The 24,465-nt window shown below is 43.4% G+C and overlaps 1 protein-coding gene across 1 annotated transcript in view; it reads left to right on the plus strand.

Moving 5' to 3' along the window:
* Positions 1-24,465, plus strand: part of ZAP70 (zeta chain of T cell receptor associated protein kinase 70) — a 103,662-nt gene that overhangs the window by 40,890 nt on the left and 38,307 nt on the right. Inside the window, exons 3-10 of the mRNA XM_078670938.1 lie at positions 4,924-5,084; positions 15,654-15,792; positions 16,227-16,308; positions 17,370-17,407; positions 18,692-18,740; positions 19,403-19,432; positions 20,548-20,728; positions 23,405-23,611. Of these exons, the coding sequence (XP_078527064.1) occupies positions 4,924-5,084; positions 15,654-15,792; positions 16,227-16,308; positions 17,370-17,407; positions 18,692-18,740; positions 19,403-19,432; positions 20,548-20,728; positions 23,405-23,611 (887 nt within the window). The remainder of the gene's footprint in view (positions 1-4,923; positions 5,085-15,653; positions 15,793-16,226; positions 16,309-17,369; positions 17,408-18,691; positions 18,741-19,402; positions 19,433-20,547; positions 20,729-23,404; positions 23,612-24,465) is intronic.

The raw sequence follows: 24,465 nt of genomic DNA on the forward strand, positions 1-24,465 counted from the left end.
CTTTCTTTCATTCCCTTCGAAAAAGACGCCTTGGACATTGAGGGAACTGATGTATTTCTGATCTAGTTTAGAACAATTTTGTAGAGCTCGGTCTCCCAGGATCTCCGATTGCCAAGCTGCAAAGGTTGATAAATATGTGGGTCTGAGGTGCCTGTGGGTTCTTCAGGTATGCCAGTATCTCTCCAGCACACCTCACACTTTACCCAAAAAGCAGCCCATCCAAGTCCAAGGGGCAGACTTACAAGAAAGTGACGCATCTGTAGAGATGCGTCCCATTCCTAGTGCCACCCTGAGAATCCCTTGCGTCGCCATGGATGCGCCGTATTTACAAACCGGTGCACCATGTCGCAAGGATTGACAGATGCATCAGAAATTCTGACGCATCTGTTGGGGCAAAAGTTATGCAGTGCTGGAGTCGTGTCGCAAGCACGACGCAACTCCAGCAATGCATTATGAGGCCTATTCCCACTACACTGCGTCACTCCTTACGCAGGCGTAAGGTTTTGACACAGTGGCGTCCTAGAATTGACGCAGTTCAATCTTGTAGATTTCACTGTGTCACATTCATGAGGCTTTCCTGCGTGGGAACACCCACCCTGCATGAATTATACCTGATGCAGTTATAATGGGACAAAGGGCTTTACATCATGGCGCATCTCCCTAAGTGCGTCACGTGGTAAATTGGCCGCATTTTTAACGCCACCACTGCATCACAAAAGTGATGCAGCGGCACAAAAGTGTCACAAGGTGCTTGTAGATCTGCCCCTAAGTGCTTTGCTTCCTACAACTGAGCTATTATTGATCCAACTCTTGTCTTTTTCTCCATTATTCTGACGCATCATGTCATGGTATGAGATCTCTGTGTCTGAAGGTACACAAGAGGACAAATTATGTGGCTATAACCTTTCTAGTCCTTGGTCTTACCCTTTCAAATGCTCTTCGAATCCAGAACCATCACATTTTGACCATCATCTTTTCCAGAAAGCTATAAAAATCCATATTTTTTGGTTATTCTCTCTAATATTTAGTTTTTGGTCCTCCCTCCACTTTTTTACCACAAAAAATGCCTTACCTCGATTGCATTCACTTTACAAAAATAAACAAATACATAAATTGCAATGAATTTGATTCCCTGCCCACTCTTAGCATCTCAGTGAATGAGTTGATTCTGTGTGCGTTTGTCAACAGACATTCAAATTTTACTTAACTGGTCTACATTCGGACATAGCACATTGCCATTTCAATCTTAAGTTGTGCACTGCAGCATTAATCCGAAGGAATATTTCAAAATGCTATCAACGTTGCCAGGTACCAAATGATAGATATACTGAAAAAAAATAAGACATTGAGTTGAATTATGAAAAATCATGAGCCAAAGAGAAACAGCAAGCGCTTTCACAATTCTCTACCACTTGACATTTGCACAATTGAACTCTATAGCCCCCATTTACAACTATTTTGAGAGGGGGCTCAGTTGGCATGATGTGGGGAGAGGATGTGGCCTAATGGCTAGAGTGGGCGGCCTCGAAACTGGGGAACCGGTTTCGAGCCTCGGCGGGGACACTCAACATCCTTTGATTCTGGGGAATTCACTTAGGGCTAGATGTAGGTAAATCATTTTTACCGATTCTAAAATACCGAATTTTACTGATTCAGTATTTTAGAATCGGTAAATCTGATGTAGGTAAATTTTCGGTATTTTTTACCCAATCGGTAAGATTCGGTAATTACCGAATCGGTAATTACCGAATCGGTATTTACCGATTCGGTAATTGCCATTCATTCCTAAGGGCCTTGAGGCACAGGTGTAAATGCACATATTTGCATTTACATAGGAATTCGTTATTTACCACCAACTAATAGTTGGTGGTAAATAACGAATCCTTAAAGCCCTGTAGCACTGTTTAAAGTGCTACCTACATGTCAAAATACAGATTTGGTAATTTTACCGAATCGGTAAAATTACTGATTTGGTAAAATTACCGAATCTGTATTTTGACATCCCCTACATCTCAGTATCCAAACTTTTTGGTCGGTAACGGCCGAAAATCGGTATTTTCGGCCGTTACCGACCGGTATTTGGATCCCTACATCTAGCCCTTAATCTCTTCAGTGTTTAACAAAATTTATGTTTCCGTCTGTAGCGCAACTGGTGCTCATGTAAAGGGCTCCGTAACCTTCGGGTCGAGTTCGCACTATATAACGCTCCCCCCAAAAATTAATTATGCAAACGATATTTACTTACCATATTGCAGTACATTGTGTGCATTGTTCAATTGCATTACATTGCTCGAGCGCCCACGCAAGTGTTTGTAAATAAGGGCCGGTTTACCTCCAACTCCTGGCTTTCTAGCTGCCTGATTTAGGCGGCTGGATGTATTGTTATTTTAATATGAAGTTAGGAGCCAAGTGGCCGCTGTAGTAAATGCCATTCTCTGAAAAGTTGATAACATGAAACATAACAGCTCCAATTGTTCTTTAACTATTCTGACTCCAATTGGAAGTACATGACTTATGTAAATAAAATGAGTACCTAACTGCAGGAAAGTGGATTATTAGTAGTTGGGGGTGTTCACCTTCAGCTAGTAATAATACCACAGTCACAAATAGGTCCAGTCAAGTCTCAATAAATGAATCCTTGCTGAACCTTTGGTAGCTTGGCAAAGGGGCAGTTGGCTTATCTTAGGAGACAAATATCTGTAAAGTATGTCATATCACCAAAGCAACAAAAATCCAATGTAGGAAACCGGAGACATTAATTTTTAAAATCTAAATAAAAAATTGTGCATTCTAGCACCAAAAAGCTGAAAGCGGCTACCTGGTTGTTCTGAACCAGGACAAAGTCAAAGTTTTAGGCCGACCGTAATGGAGCGTGGATCAGGTAGAATGAGGGCTAGGTCCCTGTTAAAAGTTTACCTTCGGACTTAGTCTTTTTCTTGAAGCTTTTCTCTTGTCGATGGGCTCTTTGGCTGGTCCTTAGGCTTATCAGATCCAAAGTTCGAATCGACGATGGTTGCCTGCTACAGTGCAATGCCACGGTGAGCCCCTGGAAGTCTTTGTCCTCGCCGTCAATGGCGAGGAGCTCTGGAGCCGACAGTGGGGCAAACCAGCACGGTTAGGCCGATTTGTGATTCAAAGACGGCGGCTTGACTCTCGACATCGAGCCGGTCTCCTCTTGGAGCTTTTCTGCAAAACTTTGCAGAATTGTCCAAAGTTTGAGAGCTGATTGTTTTTTAATTCCTTTGATGAAAATAAGGGTTCAGTAGCTCCAACCAAGGGCTCAGAGACTCAAGATTGCCACTTGGTGGCTCGAACTCAATGTCCCACAATGCACACGCTCAGTCATGAAAAATCCAGTTGCAACTGGTCAGCTGGGCTGATCCTCTCTTTGGCTTTGCAGGTGACTTCTTCCACCTCTGTTGTACCTTGCTGATCAGGGAGTCCATTCCTTTTCCTTTGAGAAGGCACAGTCCTTTTTTGTGGAGACTTGTGAGTGCAGCAAGTGCGTCCTTCTGAGTGCAAGCCTTCTGTGGTGCCTTCCAAGAGTCCTGCAGGACGGTCCTTCTTCTTCTGTTGTTCCAGGCATTGTTCTGAGGAGTTCCTGCAGCTCTTCCATTTTTATCCTCCATTCTGGCTGGCAAGAGGGGCACACCCCAACCAAATGGAGCAAACTAACCTCCCTTTGCTCTGACCACTTGCTGTGATGTGTGGCATATTATTGACCCAGAATGCCCTGTTTTTCCAAAAATCAAAATGGAGAAATCTATCCTTGGTGTCTGTTTCTGTGTAACCCAACCCAGAGGTGTGGCTAACATCTGACTACTCTCCCCTTCTAACCACTCTCCTAATCTAATTAGGGGGGCTCCCATCTGGCTATAGTTCAAGTTCAAGTAAGTAGGGGGGCCTGGATCCTGCCACATCTGTTTTCTGCACAGCCTCCTACCTTTGAAGTCCAGCTTATCTGCCCAGCTTCCTTCCTTTCCCTAGCTTCTCCAGAAAGCAAATCTCCTCCCACCAAATGGCTGTATTGTTGCAACCCCAGGCTTCTTCACACTTACTCAGGGAGAAGCTTGACTCAGGCTGTCAAAAGGCTGACCAATCAGAAGAGGCTGCTACAGGGCTCCCTTAGGGACCTTCAAAATAGTACGTTCTAAAACTACTTTCATGTAATAGCTGTAATAAATCTGACAGTGGAAAGTGGTTGGATTTATTGTAACTGTTACTTTGATACTTTGAATGATATGTCTACCTAGCTCCAATCAAAAGCTGGACTTTATTAGTTTGATAAAGCCTTCACCATGTTATCCTATGGGGCTAGCAGCACTACAATAGAGAAAAACGACTTTGGCTGTTTTTCTGTACAGGGCATATAAAATATCTTTAATAGTGTCCCCACATTTCATATCAATGCACCCTACCCTTACAGCACCTACGGCAGACCTCAGGGGGGACGTGTAAGTTATACAAAGGTAGTTTTGGACTTTGGCAGTATTTTTAATTCCAAAGTCGAATTTGGACATGGTTTTATTTTAAAACCAGCCAGCAAGGCACGCCTGGCCTTAAAATGACACTAGACACAACAGCAGTGCACACTTAAGTGCATTACATCCTCTGGGGCCTCCAAACCTACATGCCCTACCATATCCTAGTGACTTACAGGTAGGTTGTCTTGGCCAGTTAGAATGATACTAATTTCAATATAGTTTTAGAAGACACAGCATTGGCCCTTGGCCTGGTTAGCAGAGCCCAGGGCACTTTCAAAGTCAGTAACCACCAGCATCAGTCAAACAAAGGAGGTGATCAGTGCAAAAAGGATGACTTTCGTACACTAACATATTGCTTAGCTATTACTCATTGGAACTTTTTCCAGTGACTTGTGGTCCAAATTGACCAGTTCTACTATTTTTTTATTTGTGATTGTAGGGTGATGCCTTAGAGCAGGCGATCATAAGCCAAGCACCTCAGGTGGAGAAGCTTATTGCCACCACTGCCCATGAGAGGATGCCATGGTTCCATGGAGCAATATCTCGAGAGGAGGCAGAGAGGAGACTTTATTCAGGAGCACAACCAGATGGCAAATTCTTGTGAGTTGTGAGAATGTAATAATTGTTTTGCTGTCATGAATGTCAATGACTTTCGTAACCTTCACAGAAGCTGTCTAGTCAGGGATCTGAATGGTACTGGAGGAATAATGAGGTTTAAGTTGGCCTATAATCAAAAAGTCAGATTCCGGAAAGAAGACATATACTATAGGCCTATAAGCTGTTCACAAACAGCCCATCCAGACCCCAAAAAAGCTTGGGCATTTGCACAAATTAATTTAATCTCTTTCCTACCAGCAATTGCTTGCACAAAGCAGCAACCCATGTGAATGGTGTTGGTGATTTGATGACGTGTCAAACGTTTACCCAATTCTTATTTCTAGTTCCTGCTCAACATCTGTAGATCTGTTAAGTCATTCATTAACTGTAAAGCTTTCAAATTCTTGACAGCATTCTTTTGATTCTTGGTGTAAGATTGAATTATGGTGACATGATGGTCTAGAAGAGGCTGCCCTTTTGTCCTGAGGAAGGCTCTGCAGGATCACCGTACAGAGTCGAACCACCATTAGAATTTTGAATTGCAGTTCTGCATTGCTCTTCACTAAATTATACGAATAGTGTCATCACCTATTGCTAATCATTTATCAATTTGGTTCATCACTGCTGTTGCTTTTTCTGTTCATCTACACTACCTGTCTATAAACTTAATTTGTTGTGAATATCTATGTCATGAAAGCTTGTAGCTGTTCTTACCATTTTGTGTTAAAACTATTGATTTTGCTCGACTGAATAAAACATTGTGCCTAGATAACAACTACTATTTACCACATTGGCTACATGTGTTTTAGTGACACTGTCATTGTGATGACCCAAATTAGTTTTTCATATAAGTATCGGAACATCCTGCATGTAAAAAACTGAAAAATCCACTAAAGCAGTAATCACATTTCAATAGTTTTATTTGGTTATCAAATACTCAATTTCATATTTCTTCATAGTCCCATAGCGTTTGCTTTGACTTCAGCTACTTGCCGACTTAGGAGCTGATTACGATGCGGCTTGTAAAGGCTCCGACCTGCGGTCGAAGCCTTTACAGCCGCATCGTAATGGGCTGTTCAGTTTCCTTTCCGACCGCCAAATAACGATGGAGGCAGTCGGAAAGGAAACTGGCCTGTCATTCCGGCTGGCTCGGTAAGCCCATCTGCCAGTTGGAAGCCAGCCTGTAATCTCAAGGGTGGGCTTTTTCGCCCTTGAGATCGCGAATATGGTTTCTGACAAGGTTTCCATGCCGGTCAGTCCATCATGGAAACCATGTCAGAAAGCGTTTTTGGGGGCCCCCAGCAGGGCCCGCTTGGGTGCACGGCCTCCGTGGACCCAGGATGCCCCCCTGTTGATCCTGGCACCCTGTGGTAGGTACCTTGAGGTGCCTGCCACGGGGTGCAGGGATGACTGCACCTCCCATTTCACTAAAGGAGCCAGCCCTACGGCCGGAATGCATGCTGCCATAGTTAAATGTAGGAATGCGACCGAACAGTGTTCGATCACATCCTAAGTAGGTGGTCGGGACCGCCGACTGCCGACCGCGTGTCGGTCGGTCCCATGACCAATGTGATGTTGGGGCGGTAGTGATTCTGCCTGACATTGTAATGACCTACTTAGGGGCCGAATAGAATGGCGGACGGATTGCCACCGCCATGCAGGCGGTGGCCATCGGTCCGCCATCCATGCCCGTCCGATCTCAATTCCCACCCCCCTGCCATATTACAATGGCAGGGGGGACCGCAGCGGTCAGAAACACCGTCCGCCTCTTTTCCGCCGCGGTCGGCTTGCGACCGTGGTGGAAAAGCTCTCATATGGTGGCGGTGTCTATCAGACACCGCCAGCCATATTAGTGTGGAAATAAAATTGACAATTGTGCCCCATCATTTCCCTGTTTCTGCCTGACAGCCATTTTTCTCAGACAAACACCCATTTTGTGTGTGACATGCTCTCAGCAAACTTGTCTGAAAACTGTCCTTCACATCCCCATTGAATCTTGCACAACCCTCTGCTCCTTGTGGTCGAGCCAATTCCAAGAAGCCTGCCTGTGTGCCTTCCCCCAGTTGTGCCAGAGACTCAGCCACATCCTGTCCATTGTTGGTAACTCAGCCTGTCACACCAACTGCCCTGTGACCACCCCCAACTAATAGAGGAAGCACAAGGTTGTACACTGTGAACACACACATTTCTGTGGTTCTGCCAATTCTGGGAACCAGCAGCAGATAGTTCCTGTTCTTAACTGTAAGACACCCTTCACCTGGCATCTTAGTTCATTGACCACCCCTTCCTGTGTTTCAGCCAATTCCCAGAACCAGCAGATAGTTCCTGTTTTAAGAAATAGTTACTGCAAGCCAGAGAGCAGATGGTCTCTGTTTTACACAAGATAGTTCCTCTTTTTGACATGAAGCACGAGCACAAACCCCAAGTGAGGAAGCCTCCCCCTTCCAACTGTCAGACTATTTCACATCGCAAGTCCCCTCACGAAGCCTAAGACACACCCCCATTTCTTCACAATCTGCCCCTCTTGCTGATTTTTGTTCCTCTATCTGCCATGACATGTTTGTTCCTCTATTTTGCCTCATGACCAAGACTGTATAAATGTCCTGCTGTTGAAAATAAAACACCCACTTCAAGAGAGGGACTTGAGAGATTGCTCCTGTGCCCGCTTGGCACTGGAAGCACTCCCCTTAACTCGAGTTATTGGTCTCCTCCTCCTTCATTTGAGCACCACGGACTCCTCGCTTTGCATTGACAAGAAATTATGATTTATTAAGCATAGAAATTCAGAAATGAGGTAATAAGTAAATTTAATTTACCACATTAATTGGCGCCCGGAACAGGGACATTCCCTTTCCCCCACGCGCCGGCGATATTGGACCCGGTACTGTCCCCTCCTGACCGTTGACGGACTTCAAAAGTGCACAACGCGGGGAATTCCCGCTAACTCCCTGGAGGCGAAGAGGGGGACCGACTGCGGCCCAGCATCCACATGAGGCGGTGAGGAAATAGCGGAACGTCCTGAACCAAAGCCCAACCTGCGAAGCAGACGAGTCCGAGGTTCTACAAATCCCACCTTGAAACTGCGCGCCGCGTTTTTTCCAAAATCTTCAAGAGGCCTTCCAGTTATTTTTCGGTGAGTACTGCTGAAAAGTATAAAGACGAACCCACAGCTTTTGTGGGGGCGGTAAAGATACGCGTTTTGTTGGTTTCTCACCTATCTTTGGTGAGGACTACTAAAACTAGTATAAAAGACGGACTCACTACCTTGTGGGCACGGTAAAGATACATGTTTTTGTGGGTTTCTCACTTATTTTGTGAGGACTACTAAACTAGTATAAAAGACGGACTCACCTCTTTCGTGGGTACGGTAAAGATATTTGTTCTGTTTGTGTATTTCTCACTTCTAAAATCTTTGAAAGTCTTGCCATCATGCCTATTTTCTCGAAAATACGTAAGATGGCAACCAAAAGGAGTATTCTTGAGAAGGAAATTCCCCTTCCTCCTCGGGATACTCCAGGACACTTCATGTATGCAAAACATGGTGTCGGTGCACTTATTTATTGTGATTTATGGGTGGATTATACCAAAGACCTAGAACACAGATATAGATGGCCTGAAAATGGTACTTTTGACATGGAATGTATTATAAAATTAGAGGAACAGTTATGGAAGAAAAAGAGAGTCCGCCAGTCACAGAGTGACTCAGTAGAGTTATGGAGAAAAGAAGCCCATAGGAGGCAACAGAAGGAATTGCATAAAGTTGAAAAGGGTAAGAGAATGTCAGAGCAGGCCAAGAAAGAACAGTTACAAGAAATAGGGAAAGAAGTAGTTAGTGAAAGGAATAAAAGGGAACAATCAGCCATTTCTACTGGTTTTTATCCTGTATTGCCATCTGCACCTGAAAACCTTAACATTGCATCAGCACAGCCTACAGCCCCACTATCAGAGGATACTTTCACCAATTTCCTCTTAGATACTCCACCTCCATATGAGGTTCCAGTAATTCAACACCCTCTGCCTTCTCTCAATATAAGATATATGACAATGATCTCATAGCCCAGCTTTTTCTAGCATTACCACGCTCACATCAAAGATTAGCAAGTCTCTACATGGTACAACATCTCATCACACTCAATGACACTCATTTTAAACATGATCCAAGACTCGAAGATTTTCTGTCTGACTGCGCTGATAACATGTTCCTCCACAATAGTTCAGTTTTTCTCAATACATTTATAGATTTTAGACAGAAATACCAGAAAGTTACTGGATATAGATCTTTCAATAATACGTGTGGATCAACTAATAGACTCCCTCAAACACGCCAGTTCCCCATGAGAGAGGTCCACCCCAGAGCTGACACAAATGGAGCGCTACAACGCGTCTTCATTTATGTACCCTTGACAAAACTTGAGTTACTAAGGATGAAAGAGATGGTTCCCTCCCACTCAAAGGATCCTGCTGGATTCTTTAAGGAATTAGGAGATGTATTAATGATGGGAACATATACTCTTTCTGATATCACAGCAATTCTGAAATTATTGTTGCCATCAGGTATATATGACAAACTAAGAGAAAAAAGATTGGGAAGTAGCAGGTGAACACATTAGATGGACTGAACTTCAGAATGACGAAAATACTAGAGTAGCAGGTCAAGGTATAGGAGACAGACTAAAAGCACTTCCTGGCACTATTTTAAAGGTGCTACCACAGTTACTAACAGTGAAAAAGGAGGACTGGGATGCCATTTCCTCCTGCAAACAGAAACATGGTGAAGACATAGGAGATTATTACACCAGACTTGAAAAGTGTTTTGCGGTAAATAGCGGCCTTACGCCGACAAGTGAAGCTTACCCGCATCTGTTTGTTTCCAAATTAGTAGATAACGCCTTGCCAGCCATTAAGGACAGAGTACTAAAAGTAGAAAGTACCTGGCAAGCACATACACCTCCACAGGTGTTACAAATGCTACAATATCACCAGAATCGCATTAGGGATGAAGAAGAAAATGATAAGAAACGCATGAAAGACACAAAGATGAAAGCATTAGTAGCCCAAACTGCACCCCAGCGTCAACAGACACCAAGTAGCCAGACAAAAATAAAAAGCACTTGTAATTATTGCAAAAAGATGGGACACTTCGTTAAAGATTGCCCTGTCTTAAAGCACAATTTGGCTACTGGTAAGACCCAGCCACGCCCATATCAGCCAAAACAGAATGGTTCCCTAGACAGTTCAACACCTTCAGTTCCACTGACAACACAAATGGCCCAAATGAATATTATAGACAGCGCCTACACTGAATATTACCCAGATTTCTCATGATGTTGCCCAGAGAGAGAAGATGACAAACTGCCCCTAATCCCCATTCCAGTAGATCAGACAGGTCCATTTATAGAGGTCCGACTTCTTGGGAAGGATAGGAAATTTCTACTAGACACTGGGGCCAGTAAAACAACAATAAGCCATCAAGAGGTCCCAGAGGCTCCTCTCTCGGGTTCAAAAAAGTATTTCTCTGGGTTTCTCGGGACAACCTGTGACAAACGTCACGTCAAAGCCACTGTCCTTGCAGGTTGGTCCCCTCACGACAACTACAGATCTTATATTGACAAAATCATGTCCAGAAAACTTGCTTGGTATAAAAACATTGAAAGAATTAGGAGCTCTCATTGTTTGCTCACCTACAGATGTCAGACTATTTCTGCGAGATTTCAAGGGCCACTACACAAGTAGAGAATTAGATGAGCGTTTGAAAGATTTGCCACACACCCTGTGGGCCACTGATTCCACCACAGTAGGATGTATGGAAATAACACCTCACAAGGTTACACTGAAAGAGAGAGGATTTCTCACATCACATGGGTCCAGAATACAGCATGCTACACTCATCACTGCCCTCTTAGAGGCCAGTCAGTTACCAGAGAAAATCGCAGTGCTAAAATGTAAAGCGCACACAAAAGGAACAGATGAAATATCAAAAGGAAATGATTCTGCAGACAGTGCAGCCAAGTTAGCAGCAAACACAGAATTAAGTATACCACACCGCCAATATACAATACGAGACCCCTTTTCTGACATCCAGGATGTCCAAAGTCACGCCACACCACAGGAACTGCTAGAATGGAAGGAAAAAGGAGGGGTCCTTACAGATCAAGGCTGGATGACACCTGAAAGAGCAGTATGGTTTCTACCGGATGCCATGGTACAGGTTATGGTAAACACCATACATGGACCAGCGCATCTGGGAGAAAAAGCAATGTTAGACAGCATACAGAATATATGGCACAACAAACATTTGAGAACTGCAGCCAAACAAAAAGTTAAAACGTGCATGATTTGTAATCAGTTCAACCCAGGAAAAGGCACAAAGGTGGAACAGGGAGGATTCCAACCCCCTGACCATCCATTTGAAGTTCTCCAGATGGACTATATCCAGATGGAGAGATGTAGAGGTCATAAGTATGTACTAGTTGTAGTGTGTGCTCTGACCAGATGGACAGAAGCCTATCCCGTCCCAGATTACACTGCAACGACAACTGCTAAACAATTAGTTAGAGAGTTTTTCCCGAGGTATGGGTTGCCCCGTGTCATCTACTCAGATAACGGCCAACCTTTTTCCTCTGAACTCATGAAGCAAGTGTCTCTTCTGTTAGGGTACACTTGGAAGTTTCACTGTGTAAGACATCCTCAGGCAGCAGGTCTAGTAGAAAGACACAACCAAACTTTGAAGACAAAATTGGCCAAGATATGCACTGACAAAGGCGTGGACTGGATGGTAGCCTTACCGGTTGCCCTCTTTTACATGCGTATGGTAGCCCATTCCAGAACTGGCTTATCTCCATATGAAGTGGTCTTTGGCAGACCACCAAATATGTGGGGTACGCCAAGGCCTAAAAGAATAACTGATGTTGACAGTACTATGCTGACTGACTACCTGGCTTCCTTGATGTCTGCACTCCAATCTTGTCGTTCTCAGGTTGCTGCCACCTTCCCTGACAAAACCAACCCGGAAGAACACGCCATCCGACCCGGGGACTGGGTCCTCGTGAGGAACTTCGACCGGACCAGCCCCCTCCAGCCCAGGTGGAAGAAGCCAAGACTCGTACTACTAACAACACGGACAGCAGTGAAGGTCGAGGGCAGGAAGGGCTGGCTCCACGCAAGCCACTGCCGGAAAATATTTGGACAAAAAGACACTGTTGCTGATGGCCCTGCTAATCCCACTGACATTGTGACTGAACAATCTTTATTGCCTTTGGAACTAACCCCACAACATGATTACAAATCAAAGTTAAGGTCTGCCATTCGGACTCTGGCTAATTAAGTCCATTGGGCGTCGGTCCAGTGGTGAAGCGGTTGGAGCATGGGAATGGATTTTAACACCTTGACTATATGGGAGAAAGAAAAAATTAACTCTAGAAAAAGACATAATGGTCCTATTATATGTTTGACAGTAATATTTTTCCTTGTGGCAGTTATGACGTGTCTTGGTTGGATTCTCCACACTGTTTTTCCTCCAACACAACACACCTCTCATACACCCAACAGCACTCAGGAACACACCTATCACGACCTACCCCCTCATGAACAAGCCCATAGACTAGCCTTGCGAAACAATACCTTCATACAGATGCTACACCACACTCAGCAGGTCAGTAATAGCACCAATTGTTGGATATGTGGCCGCATCCCACCTCATCAGAAAAAGGGAGGGATGCCTCTTTTTCCTTTCCCATTCTCTTATAATGGAACTTGTGAAGCCTGGTTCGCCCTAATAACAGCTGACGATACTACCCCCACCTCCTGCCCTGACGGAAATAATTCATGCAAGAATGGATGGCCTTGGGGGGATTTAAACAAGGTACTCAATACTGCCTGTTACCCTAATAAGGAGGGAGATCCTCAGGCGACAGGTACAGTCCTAGAAAGTGAAGAATACAAGCAAGGGAACATGACCATGTCCTACAAGATGTTAAATACCAAACCTAAAAAGAATGCTGGTCCCCCTTCCATCTCGGTCTCACCAGTAAAAGGACACCTGTGCATCCAGAAAAATGGCTCTGTTCCATTAGGACACAGTGACTGTCATACCACTATAAGTTTTGAAGACAGAGGAAAGTCCTCATTCCTAGCATCTCGCCATACTTATTTCATCTGTGGCCAAACGGCCTATGTGCAGCTGCCCTTGAACTGGGGGGGGAACCTGCTATATAGCATTCCTGTTACCCCCTGTCTTTGTGGCCCCATCCACTTACCACCGAGACCTCCTAGTGCCCCATGTCAGACATAAAAGAACGATCGATACCTCCTTGGTTGACCAAACGGAAACCTCAGGGGAACAGTATACAGATTTTAACAAAGGGTTCTTCTTCTTTGTTGGCCCTGTACAGAACAGCAAGCTTATACGCAGGTTGACAAGGACCTTAGAGGCTGTTGTAAACCAGACGGCGTCTGCCCTTGGGAGCTTAACCCAGGAGCAGTCTGCCATACGATTGGTTACTCTCCAAAATCGCCTTGTCCTTGACATCATCTTGGCTGACAGAGGCGGAGCCTGTAAAATTATAGGCTCTAGCTGCTGTATATTTATTCCTGATAATTCCCCATCTGTATACACGGCCATAACAAAATTACACAAGATAGCCGTAAGTTTACATCAAGAACCTGGCACTTGGACGTGGTCTGACTGGTTCTGGAAGATAATATCGTCCTGGGGATGGCAACTGCTGTCAGCAGCAGGTATAATATTCCTGATAATAACTGGATGCTGCCTTTGCATCCAATGTGGTCCTGCCCTGTGCGGTCTATGCGCTGAAAAATGCATTCCTAAACCACTTGTCCAGCAGAGAGAAAGGGAAAGAATCATGTTACAAGAATGTATAAATGATCTCATGCAAATTGAGATATAATGTAGGTACACTCTGGGGCAAGGAGGGAATGTGGAAATAAAATTGACAATTGTGCCCCACCATTTCCCTGTTTCTGCGTGACAGCCATTTTTCTCAGACAAACACCCATTTTGTGTGTGACATGCTCTCAGCAAACTTGTCTGAAAACTGTCCTTCACATCCCCATTGAATCTTGCACAACCCTCTGCTCCTTGTGGTCGAGCCAATTCCAAGAAGCCTGCCTGTGTGCCTTCCCCCAGTTGTGCCAGAGACTCAGCCACATCCTGTCCATTGTTGGTAACTCAGCCTGTCACACCAACTGCCCTGTGACCACCCCCAACTAATAGAGGAAGCACAAGGTTGTACACTGTGAACACACACATTTCTGTGGTTCTGCCAATTCTGGGAACCAGCAGCAGATAGTTCCTGTTCTTAACTGTAAGACACCCTGCACCTGGCATCTTAGTTCATTGACCACCCCTTCCTGTGTTTCAGCCAATTCCCAGAACCAGCAGATAGTTCCTGTTTTAAGAAATAGTTACTGCAAGCCAGAGAGCAGATGGTCTCTGTTTTACACAAGATAGTTCCTCTTTTTGACATGAAGCACGAGCACAAACCCCAAGTGAGGAAGCCTCCCCCTTCCAACTGTCAGACTATTTCACATCGCAAGTCCCCTCACGAAGCCTAAGACACGCCCCCATTTCTTCACAATCTGCCCCTCTTGCTGATTTTTGTTCCTCTATCTGCCATGACATGTTTGTTCCTCTATTTTGCCTCATGACCAAGACTGTGTAAATGTCCTGCTGTTGAAAATAAAACACCCACTTCAAGAGAGGGACTTGGGAGATTGCTCCTGTGCCCGCTTGGCGCTGGAAGGGCTCCCCTTAACTCGAGTTATTGGTCTCCTCCTCCTTCATTTGAGCACCACGGACTCCTCGCTTTGCATTGACAAGAAATTATGATTTATTAAGCATAGAAATTCAGAAATGAGGTAATAAGTAAATTTAATTTACCACATTAGGATGGGCTGTGGGGTATGGGAAAGGCATACGGTCTTTTCTTTGGGGGCCGTTGCGGGCCCCCAGGGTGAAGGGGGGTGGGGGGTGCACAGGGGGGGTACCTATGGTACCCCCCTGCATTTCCAAGTACAACATAGCAGGCACCGGGCGGTGCCTGTCATGTTGTGCTTTGAAACGCACAGCATGCCTTTTTAGCATTGCGGCGGGCGGTGCTTTAAGCACCGTCCACCGCAATGTTAAAAATGCGGGATGCACCCGCCACTGTGGCGGGTACATCCTAATTGGGGGCACCGTCCTCCGCCCTTGTGGCGGATGGAACCTGCCCCAGACAGGATGGCAGACGGACTTTGTCCGTCCGCCATCCTAATCGACTCTATAGTTTGTAGTGTTGTTGTAGCTTTTCTGTCTTTGACAGATCCTCATCGAGATTCCAAATAGAGCTCCGAGCGCATCTTTATACACATTTTACTCACTGCCTTGCTAAACCCACCGTGTACATTTTTCTTTCTGTGACTCAAAATTTTAATTAGCACCATCCATTTCTCTATGAATTTTTACATAATCGAAGAGTGCTCAAAAGTGTCTAAAAGGCAAAATATAGTTATTCTAGAAAATGTATCAAATAAATAACTAAATTAGTGATTGTTTTCGCTCACTATTTTCCCTAGACTGAGACAAAGAGGTAAAAACAACTCATATTCACTCGCCATCATCTATGGGAAAACTGCCTACCATTACCTCATTGACCACGATAAGTCTGGAAGGTACGCCATCCCGGAAGGGACTAAGTTTGACACCCTATGGCAGGTAAGTTCCTAGAAGGGATAAGTGGGCAGACTACCTTGGTTCTGCCAACCAATTGAGATCTGAGGCTTTACAATGCTGTTACCATAAAAACAACAAATTATCCAATGTAATTTGAATATATGTTTGGAAAGTCCTAGGGTATATATTTACTTTGTTAATTGTGAACCGTGCTGTGTTACCTATTGAATGTTATAGGACCCAGTTCTGAAAGTAAGGCATCTGATGCTTGTGGAGTGTTACATTTTTAATTTGGGTGGGAAACACAGAATTTGATCATTAGGTGACATTAATAATAGCCCTTGACAAACAGAGGTTGATGAGAAATGGCTAGGAACCCGAGCCAGCAATGTTTATTTGTGAAAGATAGTTGCCACATCTGTGCATGTCTTCTGTAAATGTTATGCCTCTTGCTTGACTGTCTCTCTCTTTCAAAGCTTGTTGAGTACCTGAAAATGAAACCAGATGGGGTGATCTACAGTCTCAAGGAGAGCTGCCCGAACCCCAATCTTCCCTTCGGTGAGTAGCTGTGTGGGCTGAAGCGCCACAGTGCTTGGTGGCACAGAAGGCCACATTTACTGACATGTTGTCCCACTCAATCCAATGAAGTCTACTTTAAGAGTTATTAGACGGTGCAAGGGAGTGAAACAATAAATCAATAAATTGATCAATAACCAAGGCGATATACACAAGAACGGTCAAATAGGCTAATACATCAAATGACTAATCAGAGCCAGGCTTAATTAATAAACTCAGGACGTATTGTGAGAGCTCAAACATGGCCATTCTTTTTGTAAGCAGTCTGTACCTACCAATGTCTTTATCCGTGTGCTACCGCCTTGGTTGTCGATCACTTTACCGGGCTGTTTTATTGTTTCACTCACTTGCCCCATGTGATCTCTCTATTTTACAGAGCATCCATGTTGTTTACCGTAGACCCTTTGTACGCAGCCACCCCTTGTATCTGCTGGTTTCATTATTTCTGATATTGTATATAAACTCTATACATTTCAGGTCTCCTGAAAGTCATATGTACATATGTTGGGCACTAGATTGGATTCAATACAATCATTGAACGTATTATTTTAGTTCATACCTAATGGCCCCATGAAGGACTTTTGCTGTCTTTAAGGAGCGGTGATCCATGGCACATGTTGAAAGATGCTGTATGGCACATTTCCCCCTCAGCACAGCACATCCCTTAAATATGCCCCAATGGCACATCTTTTGAGATTCTCTATGGGACATCTTGAAAAATGCTTGATAGCGCATTGCAAGAGATGCCACATAGCACTCTTTGAGAGACACACCTGGGAACAGCTCACATGATGGCCCATGATGCAGCTTATTAGACACCCCATGAGGCATCTCAGATGCTCAGACTCACATCTCAAGAGACAGCCCGTAGCACATCTCGAGAGATGCCCCATGGAACATCGCAAGTGATGCTTAATGGCCCATTTGGAGAAATTCCCCATAAAGCATGTTGGAAATAGAGTTCTAGGTACAACAGTTTTGATAGAAAATATGATCTGAGGGTATGCACATGATCTGATATCATGTACTTTTCTTGTCTTTAGGTGCTGGGGCACCCGCTCCACCGTCGCTGCCAAGGAATGTGAGTACCGATAAAAACATCTAATGATAAAAATTCTTTGAAGCTGACTTATCCATGCATTGATGGTACAGCTTTGCGTTATCATTCGGAAAATGTACTTTGTCCATCACAGCCAACAGAAGAGGTTTCAGCTCTCTTATAGCCATCTTCCAGAGATTGCGCATGAAAAGCTACTGAAGGAATTGATCTTTGCATTTAACGTTGCACTCAGGGCTTAAGTCATAGTCCGGAGGAAAGGTAGAGTCCAAAGAATTCTTAGTAGTAGTCGGGATAGAATTTTAATTTATGTTTAGCTGTAGATCAAGATTGGAACAACGCAGGGGTAACTCTATTCATAGATGGCAAAGTAATTTAATCTGAATTCTCCACTGAGCAGGGCAGCAATACAGATTTTAGACTGAGTAGCGCAGGACAGAACACTGGTATTGATTTTGGATCTAATTTCACATATAGTACACGATTGCAAGGTACAGGAGATATTTGTGAAGATGACCTTGCTGCTCGAGGAGTCCAGACCTGTATGTATCATGATGACCTGCAGCAGAAGACATCTTAGAAGTTCTAGCGGTACCTCTTCAACATAACTTTGCACCATGGGTCAAATTCCATGGTCAGGATATTCAAATCGGCGACTAACAGAGCAGCAGGGACTGGTTAAGAGAGGATTGTGTACCTGAAAATGAACAAAAATAGGAGTCTGAATCCATATTAGATGGACACAACAGGTGGGTGTAGGCAGAGAAATTGAAAGAGGAAAGTGGAAAAGGGAAATGACCCTGGGTAAGGAATCAGTTTTTGTACTAAGTTTCACCGACATTTAGAAAGGGTTTTTGACCAGACTACCCAGTGATCATATGTGAAGGTGTTTTTGGGACAAAGTGCCGAAAGGTGAATGGCTGGGTTACATTTCAGAGATCCAGCACAGCAATCCTCTTGATGTAGGTTTTACACATCACTCCAGGTCAGCAGGGCATCATGTTTTAAGTGCTTTGCTGTCAGGGTGTTATAATGGAATTTATTAAATGGCACAATAGAATTAAAACTCCAAGAATAAATTGGGTTGTCAAATGAAAGCCCAGACCCACACAAAATTCTGATGAAAGGGAACAAAGTTGCAAACCTAACTGGATGTATCAGCCCCTGCTATGTCAAGCTTACAGCCCTTGGATTATTAGTGGTAGACTTCTAATCCATCTTTTGAAGTTGAATGTGGAGGGGTTAACATGTTTTGTATATTTTAGTGTTCAGCAAACATACTGTGCTCTGTTTATGTCTTCCATATAGCGGCTTGGAGCTGGTGTAGATGGTTACACACCAGAACCTACCTTCAAAGGTAAGCTATCAATGCCACAACTTGTACCTAATTCTGGTTAATGACCACACATCAACTTTAAAGTCAGTATTGAGTCCATGACCCCAAAACCAAGTGTTCTTGCAGTCACATTTCTTCCATTTTAAATACTGTCGCCTAATATGTGATAATCTGGGACCTGGTGTTAAAATATGTGAAACCCGGAACTAACTTCATTGTCAAGACTTGGTTCGTCGTCAAAGTGCTGCAGGGTTCTGTGAAAAATCTCTTTTATTATTAGAAAACGAAGCAATTCCTCTTTTTGTTTACTTGACTAGATGACACTTTATTAAATACCTTAGCAAGACTATCTGCATTCACAATCTGGTACATTTTCACAGCTAAATCTTTTTTCTTATCTAAATATTAGAAAATATCGCACATAGAACCATGAGTAGGACATTTTCCAGCATATTCAAATAAGTAATGCATTAAATGCCACGGTGTTGCCATCTGAAAGAGCAGTAAACATCAGTTGTTACTATTAACCTTTTTAATATTGTTCAATATATCAAACTTGGGCGGATGAGAGAGAGCACATTTCTTGTGGGTGATTCCAAGATTACAAAAACTAGACCACATCTTAAAACTAAAGGAGTCATCTATATCTATAATCAGATAACTCTGGCTGGTTCTTATTACAGGTGCAGCTGCTAAAACAAATTCCCTTCCAGGTAAGACTTTTGCTCTATTTATGTTTTTGAAGGCTAGTCATTCATTTATGAAGTTTCATAGAGCAGTTGTCTATAGCATGAGCCTGAGATTCTTTTGGCGAAAAAAGGTGGTACAGAGGGACAATAGATTTTCCAACAACCTGAACAGTCAAAAGGTAGTTTAATGCTAGTTTAGAGATTTGTAGGTTATGTACGCACACATTCAGACTGGATATATATTACCCAGGGGTAATGGAGCTATACTAGTGGGATAACAATAATAATAAATAATGGAGGTATTCTGTAATTCAAGAACAATATATGTTAGAAGAAAATAAAAGTAGAAAAATACAGGCAGATTTAGGATAATATTTCAATACTCTGAAAAATAAAGTGATCCATGGATACAGGCCCATGCAGAGGATCTCAGCTGAGAATTGGTGACAAAGATATATTTCTCTAGCCCCTTTTTTGAAAATATTTATGAGTTTGAGTATTTATTCAGATTAAGAGATTTTGAACACAGGACTTTATGCAGTGTGGGTGGTTGAATTGTCAGGTTGTGCCGGGAGCGAAGTGGGGCGGCATTAAATAATATTGAGGATGAGGTATTCCAATGTGTTTAGAATTCTCTTGAACAAGAGGAAAAAAGGACAAGGTACGGCACTAATAGTATTATAAGAGAAAGGACGTGGTAGATTCCAAGTGGACACTTTGGCGAGGATTGTTGCAAAGACATAGATATTAACAGTTCATAAGATATTTAAACAATCTCTTAGAAAACACTCTAATGAGATTGGAAGATGATGTTGGAAACCTTTAATCTCATTAGCAACTCTTTGAAATCTAATTTTGGGACATTTTGATTGATCTTAGATCCCTCAAGTCTGTTCTTCCATAAATCTCCAAATAAGCATTTCTTTTATTTCTTCAGTCACTCACCATGGTGTCTGAATCTCGAATCCTCAATAATTCTACACAAAAATACACTGACTGTTCCACAACTGTTATTAAGGTTTCTAGAATTGCAGTTAACAAACATTTTTAACTGGTGTTCATGCTTTAGGTAGTAAAAAACCTGCTCTTGTCAAACCTTGTCTTTCCACTTTCAATGCTTCCATGCTTTCATCCGCCAGGAGGTGCAAAAACCCGCATTTTGCCCATGGATACCACGGTCTATGAAAGCCCATACAGTGATCCTGATGAGCTGAAGGATCGAAAGCTCTTCCTGAAGAGGGAATACTTGATGATCGATGAGGTGGAGCTCGGGGCCGGCAACTTTGGCAGTGTCAAGAAAGGGGTTTACAGGATGAAAAAGTAAGTAGCAATTGAGGGGTCATTATTGCATGACTTGGACAGTACACAGAACCTCTCAACACTTTGTGCAGTGAGAAAGCTCAGGTTCAGAAGCTCAGTAGGAGTTGTTTCATGGTTAAAATTTAGGGAGCTGAGATCAATAACTTTTGGTGAAGAATTAAATTCGACCGTCCCAAAGTAAGTATATAATTAAGGAAACCACATGTATTGCTCAGAATTCTTGTAGATTATTTTTATTTTGTATTATCCTCATCCTGTTTACCATCCATAAAGGATGCATATTCTAACTTGCTAACAGTGAGGATAAATGAGAGTAGGAGAAATAAGTTTGGCAAAAATAAAATATATGAACCTTTCTTATTAAGGCAGTTGTCAGCGTTGCATAGACAATATTACTGTAGTCTGAGGCCTTAATTTTGAGTAGGCCAATGAATCCAACATTGCTGTAACTCCTGTTATCAGCAAACAGGTAACACGAGGTCTGAAATCAAAAACTGAGAGACTGCATCTTGAACTCAAAAAGTTTGGAGTGTAAATTTAGGAAATTAGGGATTTCCAGAGGGAACTCTTTTGATCAAGATCTGAACAAACTGAGCTACAGATTACTAAGAATTGTAGCTGCTTGCAGAGTCATGTTTCTTTCTTTAGTATTTTGTTTTGCTGTGACAGTAAAATACTTCTCTTTTTCCTAAGACATGGACAAGGCAGTTCAGAAAGTTATTGTTTCTGTTGTTTGTTTGCAGCCTGAGTCTCAGCCCGGACACCACCTCCCAGAAAGGCTCTGGCAGCTTGTTTTGCTGAGCCGCGGTAGGACAGACCACAAGTCACCCGGGACAAACAACCCTAACTATCTCAGTTGTAGCCCAGATGTAATTTTTTTTGGTTCTGCTCTCCCCTGAACGGGGACTACTAGATGCTGGTTTTCGACTCTTGACAGTGCACTGAAGCCTGCTAACCAGGGACCAGTGCCAGTGCTCTCTACCTAAAACTAAAATGTGTGAATTGGTAACCCCAAATAAGGAAGGACTTTAATCCACTTATAAGTCCCTAGTATATGGTGCCAGTGGTACCCAGGGTATGGGTGTGAAAGGAGTCACCAGGGCCTCAAGCACTGTTTGTGCCACCCTGAGTGACCCAAGTAAACTACTGACAGCAGGCCTGCCATTGCGGACTGCAAGAGCAGTGAAAAGTGCTTGAACTCAACTTTGTACTCACCATGTGTGGCAAAGTCAATGCACTATTTTTAATATATGCCAGTCACCCCTAAGGAAGGCCTCCTGAGCCCAGGAGGCAGGGTGTATTAAATTAAATATATGAACAAGTAAGTGCAAGCTTATATGTCCATATAGTGGCCTTTACCATTTAAGGACGCTATAAGTGATAGATGGTCCATAGGATAACATGGACTAGCACCCGAGCAAACCAGAGGTTGACAGCTCCATTATGGTACTGCCTAAGTATCTCATGCTTGGTATCAAACAACGTCCCTAATCACCCCTGATATGAATCTCGTGTCGAGGACGGTATAACATGCACCCAGGTGGCTACCTTAGATGTTGCACACCTGCTTACCCCAGCCTTTCCTGTGCTCTGGCTGCCAACTGCCCTTCCAAGACAGGAATTTGACCCCGTGCTACGAGGTGTGAACTTGTTGGTCCCCAGTCAAGCTACCACCCCCTTTATTTACTCGACGCTGCACCTCGAGGGAACTCAGCAAAACCGTCATCCAATGTCGACTTTCTTCAACCTGTTCCCCACCAGCACTGTGTAAGTGGTAAAACCAGCTCTCCTGAGACTCACCCAGTTCAGCAGCAAGGACCGCCAGGACAACTCCGCATCCATGCTTCTCGAGCCAAGTAAAATCTAATTTACTGTCGTGGCTTCGTCTAGGACCCGCATCACCTTTACCCTCCTTGGGTTCCATGAAACTCGACCTGCAAGTGGCCAATTGTCACTACCACTTTTTCCTATTGACCCCAATGCAATAGTTCTGCAGTAGTGAATTGCTGTGATCTATGTTCTCTTCTATAATCCATAACTCTGGTATATGTATCTGATCTCATTCATTTCGGTGTCTAAATTAAGACAAAAATCTTCTTTATTAGTGTTGGAATTCTTCGAGTCATGTCAATTACTTATCATCCATGTTGGTACTTTGAAATGCTTAACACACATTCCTCTAGTTAAGCCTGACTGTTCTTTGCCACACTACCAGGACTGAGCTAGGGATTTATTATAGTGAATCCAAGGACCATCTTTGGGGTATTGTGAGAGTATTACATAGTGAAGCCTAACCAGCATCATCATATAATAATACTCCACCTTCCTAGAGAAGCCCTTCACAAACCAACTTTTTACAACCAAAAAATAGTCTGAGATTTGCTCCCACCAAGAGCTGGAGTAAATCCCTTGCTGAGACATGCAAAGGAATGGAACACCCTCAGCCTTTTGGGGTGTTGGACGAATGCTCTGTCCAGTTAGTTTTATGATTAGAGTGTATGAGGCCTGCAATGTTTTCCGTTTGAAGTCAAACTCATCAACACTAGAATTCGTACAAACTACAGTTCCTTGGATCTTCTGATTAGTATAAAAGTGTACATACATTTGATTTTTATACAGTCGATAGAACAATGTAAATACTTCATATGCAATCCTTCATTTGGTCCCATCTCACAGGAAGCAAATTGATGTGGCCATCAAGGTTCTGAAGAGTGAGAACGAGAAGGGAGTGAAGGACGAGATGATGAAAGAGGCCAAGATCATGCACCAGCTGGACAACCCGTACATTGTGAGAATGATTGGCGTCTGCGAGGCGGAGTCTCTCATGCTGGTGATGGAGATGGCAGCTGGCGGCCCCCTCAACAAATTCTTGCCCGCGAAGAGGTGAGATTAATTTATTTATGTATTTAACAGATTTCTATAGAACTACAGCACCAAGGAGGCGTTAGGGTGCTTTGTGGTGATCGATAATATGCAAAGAAAATGCTAAAAACAAGAGAAGGTAGAGTAAATATTAGGTAACATTTACATTATAACATTTGTAACAGTTGAGGTGCTGCCAGAAAATAAATGGGGTTTCAATGACTTCCTGCAAGACAGGAAGCTGTGGAGGGATAACAAACTGCACATGATAGTTGTTTACTATTTGTTGTAGCACATGTGGAATGAGGGTGGAATGACCTTCCTCTCTACGTCAGAGCCTTCTCCTCTCTTCTGGAATTCCACAAGATGCTGATGTCCTGGCTATTCAATGAACCAAAGTTCCCTAGTCAGGGCTAGGTACACATAACTGCTCAGAGCCCGGATACCCTCGCAGATGATAGTAAGCTTTACAAATACACATAATGTCTCATGTACATGGTTGGTTCATCACTTCGAGGTTTTAAATCTAGCTGCTTGCAATGGGACACATACTTCCAAAGCGATTTTATTTGTCTGAGGTGTTTCGAAGGTGGTGAGAAATGTTGGCTTTGTTAGATGAATGCAAAAAAAACACATATGATGGATGGAATGCAGAGCAAATCAAACATTATCCCTCAGTCAATAGATCTGGATTAAATCCATTGTTATTTTGCTCACCATGCCACCTCAGTTTAGACCCGGTCCCAGGATGCTTGTTTCCAGTAAAGGGAGGACCTGGCCTGGCAGTTCGGGCTGGACTGTTCCCATGAGGCACAGGGTCAAGACTGATTTGCATATGGCTGGGTCTGAACTGAAATGGCATGGGGAGCAAAAAA

Source organism: Lissotriton helveticus, chromosome 12 (genome assembly GCF_964261635.1).
Source record: "Lissotriton helveticus chromosome 12, aLisHel1.1, whole genome shotgun sequence".
Classification (NCBI taxonomy): Eukaryota; Metazoa; Chordata; class Amphibia; order Caudata; family Salamandridae; genus Lissotriton; species Lissotriton helveticus.